Consider the following 8,838-nt stretch of genomic DNA (forward strand, 5'->3'; position numbering starts at 1 on the left):
GTGTGTGCATGACAGCACTCTCAACTGACATGAATTAAGTCATTAATTAACTTAATAGCAGATGTAGCAGTTTAACTGTGTTCTGGTTTATACCTTTAAAATAGGGCTTATAATTTGATAGCTTTAGAAGTTTATTACTGTGATAGCTTTAAAGTTTATTATTATTTTTCTCATCTCATCTACTCTTTTCTTGATACTAAGATAGAAAAAAATCCAAGTAAAGCTATATTTCATTTATATGTCTTGGAGATGACAATTTAATACACTAAACTATATGTTACATGTTCCTTTCTTAAAATGAGTGCCATTTTGTTTAGGAAACCAAAGGTAAGCTAACAATTGTAGGTGTCATTAAACTCATATTTATTTACAGATAAATGCCGTAGTCTATCAAAACCTTTTGGCACAAAACTAACTGAAAAATAACTGTTTAGCATCCCTCCCACCACCCCCAGAGATACCTGGGCCTTATGTTGCAGCTGAAATGAAAGACTGAAGCATCAGGTTTTGTAGTGGCGTGGCAGATGGGGGAGGCACGTGCAGACAGACAGAAAGACAGTAAAACTGGAAAGATTCCACAGACAACTTTTTTTTTTTTTTTCTGAAATACTGTATTTACACAAAATTGGAGAGAGTACAAATACTTTACTAAGAAGACAAAACCATTGTAGTACATTCAATTTAAACACAGGCAGAACTATAGATGCAAAACACAGAGGCCTAAGGTACTTGCATGGCAAAAAAAAAAAAAAAAAATCAGAAACATCAGAAAGGCCTCAGAGATTAAAAGCAGGAGATAAGAGAACATTGTATTTGTTACGCAGCATCACCTTTCCTTGACTTCAATGGGACTGCAGTAAGGCGCTCTCCTTCCTCATTGTGGATGGTGGGAAAAAACCCTCTCCTTGTGCTGACTGCTCAACACCGGTTTGAGAGAACAGTTAAGCGTGTACTTCATTTTCAGCATGGGAACAGAGCTGTTAACTTCAAAGGAAATAATATTTGTGCCTAATCACATGCTTATATGCTTAGTTTGACCAGGAATAACCTTCTCAATGCTTAGTAGGGTCAAGTCCATTGTTACATAAAAAATAAGTGTTCTTTACTGTCTTCTTTCTTTTTTTTTTTTTTCTTAAAATATATTTTAGAATTGCTTTAATTTTCCCCTTATGTACTTGATTAGAAAATAGTAGCTTATTGAATGCCATAGAATATTTTGATTCATGTCTTATATAATCAAAGGAATATTGTTAAAAAATAATTCCCACATTTTTTCAAAGCCTGTTTAAATTTAAAAATAAATAAAAGAGAAAAATACAGATAATAATAAAGCAGCTTTGCGTTTCTGGGCATTTGGCAGCAGTTCTGTTATAATATCTCTCAGACGTCACTTGGTATCAGTTAAAATCACCAGATTAATTGATCATTATAAAATAAAAGATTGTACAATATTATTACAATCCACCAAATATAGCCAATGCATGAAATATTTTACACATTATATATCCCTTAAAAAGAATTAATATATTTTAGCCTGTTCTTTGAAAACAGATAGCTTCTGAAGTAATGTATCTTAAACACAGTGGTATCTGTCACTTCTACTGTCTAACTGATTTTTTTTTTCTGAATAAAAGCTTGTTTGAATAGGACTACTAGCTCAGTGATGGAACTACAGTGCTATTTAACTAAATTCCATACATGTCTTCATTACTGTTGCTGCAATTATTGTAATCACATACCACTGAAGTGCTAAATATTAGTAACTCAGATATGTGGACTTTGGTTATGCTTGATAGAATACTGGCATATCAAATATATGTACCACTTCCTAAAGGCTATGTTACAATCATGATGCCTAGTAATAAATAATAATAATAATAATAACAATCTCAGATTCTAAGTGCTGACCCATATCACTCACTTGAGGCACCAATACAATAAATCAATCAACTAAAAGACTTATTTGTAATGTTCGAAACTAACAGAGCAGATCCGGGGCTGCCAAGTTACATGTGCAGCACGGAGGACTCTGAACCACTCCTTCCAACCTGGGGATTCCTGTGGTCCCAGAAGATGCTGGAATATCACATCTGATGTGGGATGCTCCAAAACATACCAAGTCTTCAGTCATGAAACATTAAAAGCTCTCTAAGCTTCTCCAGAGCCTCTAAAGGCTCTCTTAAAACCCCTCAATCCTACTCCATTCACCCAGGGGCAAGGCTTTGCCATATATTGTACTTGGCTGCAGACCAGGGAAGAGCCTTTCATGAAAGTCCACAATGAAATGCATCGCATTAGTGCAGCTTTCACATCCTGGAGACACTGTCATCCCTGTCAGCATAGGAGGGACAAGGCAGCTTTCCAGCAGCAGCAAACACCTGTCTCACTCAGAGGGGAATGCTTTTCATGTTGTTAGTTTGTTCTGTGCAAGCAGTAATCGTTTTCAGTGTCAAGAGAGCTGTTGTACCCCGATGACGGATACAGGTCCCTCTTAAGTATCCTATTGACGATGTTGATCAGAACTTTTTTGTACTGTTGACGTAAAAGTGAGTAAACAAACGGATCTGATGCAGCCTTACTGTAGGTCAGGCACTTGCTTATGATTCCCCAGTAGTAATTTATGGTAACAAAAGGAAGGAGCTCTATCAACCTGTTAAACATTAAAGAGAGATGGAAACACTTGAGTGTTATATTCACGCTGAGCCCAGTGCTCAACTCATGCTTCGTGAAACATTAAAGGAACACTTATTTTCTTACAGTTTGCGGTCCCTGCAGGAGAAGGGCCCTGTACTTACTTACTCCTTGGATTCAATAGAGACAAAGGGAACTTTCCTAGCAAGGCCACTGGGAGACAACAATCATTCCCTCTATGGAAAGAGAGAAAAAGTGTGTTTTCAATGTTAATGCTCCCATACATCAGAGATAAAGTGCTGCAGTTTAATGCTCACTTTCTGAATTGTTGTGCTGGTAAGTGTCAAAATCTTAGTGACATAATTGACTACCTCTCTCCCATGGCAAGCTTGAGATAGACACATGTGACTTGGGGCATCCAGGCTCACTCAAGTCGGTTGCCTAAGTACAGCTGTCTAGTGACACTTGAAGCATTTGGGCATAACACCCTTGGGATCGGGCTGCTGCTCCTGGGAGTTGTGGGTCCTCTCTAGGTCCTGTGTCATATCTGGCAGCCTATGTAAAGGTTTCGGATATTATGCAGCATCTCAAATGATACCTGGTCTAGATTGCTGAATCCACCCCCTCTGATATAGAACAGCGGACCTGCACTGTACCACTGCTGTGAATTGTCACATGTGCAAAGGGGATTCATGTTAGACAGTTGTAGTATGAAGAACAACATGGCAGTGTCTCAGAGAGATTTGGGTGGCACTTGCAATCCCACAGTATACTTAGGAGCAAAACTCCATCTACTTACCTGTGAAAGCTTCTGCGTGCACTTGACTGACCACTAGTTTGGCCAAAGAAAACAAGGAGACAACACTTTTATCATCATTATATGACCAGCCAGATGTCTCCAAACCTGTGTCTCTTGGTCTGTGCTTCACGGATGATTAGTGGCCTCAGCACCTCAGATGAGATGGGTGTATTAATCATAGGGGGAGAAACTGCAACTAAGTTAAACAATTTTTCTGCAGAAGTGAGAGCAAACCTTCAGACTATTCCAGCAAATGTCTGGCACATACAGCTCATCTGCAGTAGGCAAACTCTCCAGGAGGGTGGAAAGAACAGGGTGAGAAGTTTTTATTATCTGTACATCTTCTGTGAAGCCTTTTGCAGGAGCAAGAATATACTATTTTGCTATATTCATTCCAGAAGGAAAAAAAACCCCAAAAACCCACAAAACTAGCATGAGATAAAATAACCCTTTTCTGTACTCTAAAACATCACTGTTTGAAGATGTAAGATCAGCAGCTTTCTCAAGGCTTGAAGAACCTTTTGGCCACTTTCCAAAGTACAGACGTCCCAACTTGCAGGGTGTTGACTTTTGAAGCTGTTCCAGTCCCTCCGCATAGAAAAGCTGACTTACCAGCACTAGGACTGAACATTGCAACAAGTGGTTGAACTCTGACAGGCAAATTTCTTATTTGTATGTGTAAAAGTGAAATCATTCCTATGGCAAGTGCATTTAAAAACCAGATGACTTCTGTCTGAAGCTGCTTGGAAAAAATTCCAGTAAATTCAAAACAGAGAACAGGAAGACACAAAATGTGAGAAATAAATGTAAAATAAATGACACTTGCTGCATGGTTGCTTGGGTTTATCCCATCCTGTGTATCATCCTGATACAAGAAATATACATTTGATATTCACATGATTGATGTTTTTATAAAGACACTAAATAAGAAGAGTAAGGTATCTTTCAATCAAGAAAATAGATACATTACTATGTGTTCCCTTTAATGTATTATGGGTCCAAACATAATTGCACTGAAGCCAACAGAAGAAAAATTACACAGATTTTAATAAGATAAAGGGCCTGGCCAAATCAAGTCAGCCTTAGAAATATCCATCTGAATGCATCCTAGTATCATTTTCTTGTTTTCAGTGTTGTTACAAAAAAGATGAAATTCATCTGTCTGCTCTTAGTGAACAGACGAATATATTGCTAATGATCATAATCTCATTCACATTTCTGAAATGAGGAGGAAATACTGAGCTCACAACGCAACCTGCGTCACCAAGCCAAAGAGCAACAAAAGAGGGAGGATATCTTTCACATTGCTTCCACAGTGATCCCTTCAGTGCCACCCCCTAAAAAATGGAATGGGGGAAGAATGGAGAAATGGGCATGGCAGCAGGTCCTCCAACCTCACCTCCACCACCACCATTTATCTAGTGCTGCCTGGACACTGTCTCACCTATGGAGCAAGGAGCCTCTGAGGATGTCCTCCCTGAATACATCCCATTTTGCTGCCACTGAACCAATTCAGTCCTTGTGACTGAGGCAGAAGCTGTACCTTGACACACACCTTAACATAAACCAACCCTCAGTCTTCTCTCTATGACATAGGAGGCACCAGTTTGTCACACACAGAAGATGCACCATCTCCCATTTGCCAAATGCAAGGTCTGAAGAAGGAAGTCACTTATTTTAGAAGTTTATGAGAAATATTTCCACCCTGAAAAATGTGGCAATGCTGGAATTTGCTGAGTCGAAAGAAGATGGCAAAATCCACTTTGCTCAATATAATTATATCCTGATTATGGCAAAAGTGAATAGAAAATGACTCAGAATGTACTGAACAGTGATCAATTAACCTTTTAACTCTGTGATGTAATGTTAATATTTGTAATAATCCTTTCAACTACAGGAAAAAAATGCAGTTATCCAGGCAATCAGTCAGGAATCCCTTTCAACATATAAATGGTAACTGAAATAAATGTCATCCTAAAGGTTAAAAAACATTGTTGGTTTTGTGCGCTGGCCTAAATCTGTCCCCCTACCTGTGTAAGAAAAGGACAATGATCATAAATGGCCTATATATATGTGTGCGTGTGACTGTGTAAGATCAGTGCGCTTTAGCTGGCCAGTTTCTGTAAGCTGGCATTGCTGCAGCCTCTGGCAGCTTGGCAGCAACCTTGAGGAAGCCCTCACCAGGGCGGTTTTGCAGACTAGTGCACCTTCCTCGACAGAAGTCAGTTCTCTTCAAGGTGCCTTGAACACACTGTGAAGTGGGAAATATTTGCAGCAATCACTTGTGAAAGATGTAGCCCATTTATTTTAGAGATGAAAGGCTAAATCCTGAGGTGCTGCAAATCGATATAGTTACATTGGCTTCCAGTTCACTGATTTATGCAAGATTTAAAAATAATAACCATATGTTGTATAAAGACTATACAAGTACGGAATGAGAATGATGCATGACTACTTAAAAAGGTGCAAACCACCAGGGTGGATGCCAATAATTCTGGCCAGTTGAGGAGCATGGTGTTTCCTATACATTTTAAAAGTCTAATTATTGGTTTTCCTCAGAGGTAACTCTTACACCTCATCACAAGCCCATGCTGCACCATTAGCAGTATATTTACAGACATTAATGTTTCCAGACACAAAGCTTATCTGACACATTATCAGCTTGGCTAAATTTAAATTAAGTCACCTCAGCTTCCAATAGCAGCAAGCTTGGCCTTATGCCTTAAAAAAAAAAAAAAGAAAAAAGAAAAAAAAACCCGGAGCTAATCAGGAAAAGCTGTCTACTTTCCTCTCTTTTGCTCGGGTTGTGCTAATAAGGAAGGGTGGCGAGTCTTTTAAACTGCTTTCATCTCCCACTGGCATGTAATTAATTCCTGGTACTTGTCCTAAAAGCCTCTTGCTCTTGGCAGAAGCACCCAGACCTGGCTGCAATGAGAAAAGGAGAGCCAGAGGCTGCCGAGGCTTCGCCCAGCAGGCTGAGCGTGCGGGCAGGGTCGGCCCCGGGTCTCCGTCAGGCTCTGGCACCCCAAAATCAGCTGTAGGTCCCCCCGGGCACCTGTGCATCAGAGAGCATACCGGGCCCGAAAAGTCCGCCACCCCAACAGGCGATACTAACCTGGTGATAATGTAAGGACCAAAACAGATCACGAACGACCCTATAAAAATACTGATTTTCTTGGTAGCCCGCTGTCTCCTCCGTTTCTGCTCATTAAGACAGCGCTGCTTCACACTGCAAGGGGAAAAGAGCAGTCGGTGGGTTAAGGCAAGGAGCGAGGAGGCGAGATGTGAGCCCGGGGGGAGGAGGAGGACTCGCTCCGGGTCGGAGAGCCCTTGCCCCAGGGGAAGGGAGGGGAGGGCAGCCCCGGCCTGGGAGGGGGGCAGCCCCCGGGGAAGGGGAGGGCAGGGCAGCCCCGGCCCGGGAGGGGGGCAGCCCCCGGGGAAGGGCAGCCCCGGCCCCGCCGCGCCTGGGGACGATTGCACTCACCAAAGCATTGGCTCCCTGTTAAAGGGAGCTCGGGCAAATGGGAGCACCCGGTGAGCGGGACTAGCGTTTAAACTAGCAGGCTACAAATGCACAAGCCACTGTCTTCTGGCACTATAAGCAGCGTCTGAAACTGGAAGCAGAAGGGTTCGCCATGTGGCCGGGGCAGGCAGGAGCGCAGGAAGGGGTGCTGGGGAGGCAGGACATCCTCTCCGGCTGGGGTACCTACCGCAAGTGCCCCGGGGCTGTGAATACGAACGCGCACGCATTACCTGGGGTGGATATCCACTAGCAAAACCAGAGTCTGCATGGTAATAATGTCTATCCGCTTGCAGTGGAACCGGGCAACTTTCAACACCTTTAAATAGGTGAAACACAAGATCACCAGCGACAGCATGAAACTGGTGGAGTGAAAGACGATGGTGAACACTGTAAACCTTCTCCGCTCCGTCTCTTCCTTCAGGTGCAAGGTGCAAGAGGCATAAACGCTGCTGTAATCTACCCACGAGTAAAACAAGGATACCAAGGGGAACGTGAGGGAGTGGAGCCACGAGTAGCCCATCAGTATCACAGCGTCCTTATACCGCATCTTGCTGGTGTAGCTTAAGGGGAACACCACTGCAATCCATTTGTCGATGCTGAGCGCTGCCATGCTCAGCATCGTGTTGGAAGTCAGGAAAGTTTCCAGGAAACCCACCGCTTTGCAGACGCAGCCCCCGAGGGGTTGCTGGTTCCTCAGGATCCCCAGCAGGGTAAAAGGCATGTTCAGGACGGTGAGGAGCAGGTTGCAAAAGGATAAGTTCACCAGGAAAACCCCGGCGACCTGCTTGCGGATCTCCGTACTGTAGACGAAGCATAGCAGCACCAGGAGGTTGGAGAGCAGAGAAACAACCAGCACCAGCACGAGGAGCAACGCCAGCAGCACGCCTGCCAAGTCCATCTCTCAGCGGGTCGCCTGGAGCGGGCGAGGGCAGGAGGAAGGGGGCATCCGAGCCGGCACCGCAGCCTCGCCTGCCGCCGCCCGCGGCCGCCCGCGCATGTTGCCGGCGGCGCGGACCGGGGGGCAGGGGACCGAGGGAGCAGGGAGTAGAGCCGGGGCCAGCGGGGTGTGGGGAGAGGAGCAGGGGGCGGGGAGCAGAGCCGAAGCTACAGAGAGAGGGGCGAGGGGAGCGGGGCTGGGCGGCCGGCCGGGGCAGAGGGGAGAGGACCCGCGGGGGAGCGGTGCCGGGGTACCCTGATAGCGGTGCCAGGCAGCGGGGTCCGGAGAGATTGGAGCTGGAGCCGAGGGCAGGGGCGCCGGGGCACCCGGGGACCGGAGCCGGAGGTAGGAGGGAGGTCGGGCACCCAGGGACCGAAGCCGGGGCTAGCGGGTCTGGGGCGCCCGGGTGCCGGAGCCGGGGCAGGGGCAGCGGGGCCGGGTGCCGGAGCCGGAGGCGCGGTGTCGGCTGCGCGCTGTCCGCGGTGCTGAAGCGGGCGCTGCCCCGACGGCCGCGCCGCCCTCGCTTCAGGCCGCGGTCCGCGGTGCCCCCCGCGCCGGCGCCCTCTCCATGGCCCGCCGCGGGCCCCCCCCTCCGCCGGGCGCACGGCCTCCTTCAGGCACTGAGCATCTTCCCCCGGTGCCCGGCCCCTGAAATACTCCAGCCGCGGAGCCTCCCGCGGCGACTCATGCGCAGACGAGCGGCTGCGAGGCACAGGCTCAGCCAGGGATCGCGGAGTCGGTCTGATCCACTCCCGGACCGCAGGCGAGAGCAACAGGAAGCCCAACTTTCCGCTAATGCGCAGCTCAGGAAGGATCAGACCTGGCGAGGAGTTGTTAGTAGTTTAATCCCTGCGCTGTGCTCAGGCGCACCCTGAGCGCACCGGCTGCATACAGCGTTCCTGGAATCTGTCGAAAAGGTAGCGTCTGTGCCCCTTGGAAGGGTTCCCC

At 46.2% G+C, this 8,838-nt stretch overlaps 1 protein-coding gene across 1 annotated transcript; it reads right to left on the reverse strand.

The window, feature by feature from the left end:
- Nucleotides 1-643: 643 nt before the first annotated feature.
- GPR78 (G protein-coupled receptor 78) lies at nucleotides 644-8,519 on the reverse strand. Its single transcript, XM_054824528.1, has 3 exons — nucleotides 7,184-8,519; nucleotides 6,546-6,659; nucleotides 644-2,650 (listed from the first exon to the last, which is right to left on the reverse strand). Exons 1-3 carry the CDS (start codon nucleotides 7,849-7,851, stop codon nucleotides 2,413-2,415), a joined length of 1,020 nt encoding a protein of 339 aa, XP_054680503.1. The 5' UTR covers nucleotides 7,852-8,519; the 3' UTR covers nucleotides 644-2,412.
- Between the last annotated feature and the right edge of the window lie 319 nt (nucleotides 8,520-8,838).

The sequence above is a fragment of the Grus americana genome, chromosome 4 (assembly GCF_028858705.1).
Source record: "Grus americana isolate bGruAme1 chromosome 4, bGruAme1.mat, whole genome shotgun sequence".
NCBI lineage: Eukaryota > Metazoa > Chordata > Aves > Gruiformes > Gruidae > Grus > Grus americana.

Bases quoted from the DNA above. Each gene is read 5' to 3' on its own strand.
- GPR78 (XM_054824528.1), bottom strand. From the start codon at position 7,851: ATGGACTTGGCAGGCGTGCTGCTGGCGTTGCTCCTCGTGCTGGTGCTG. The intron at 6,660-7,183 runs GTAATGCGTGCG...TTCCCCTTGCAG, and splicing joins CTAGTGGATATCCACCCCAG to TGTGAAGCAGCGCTGTCTTA. The intron at 2,651-6,545 runs GTTAGTATCGCC...AATGTTTAACAG, and splicing joins GGTCCTTACATTATCACCAG to GTTGATAGAGCTCCTTCCTT.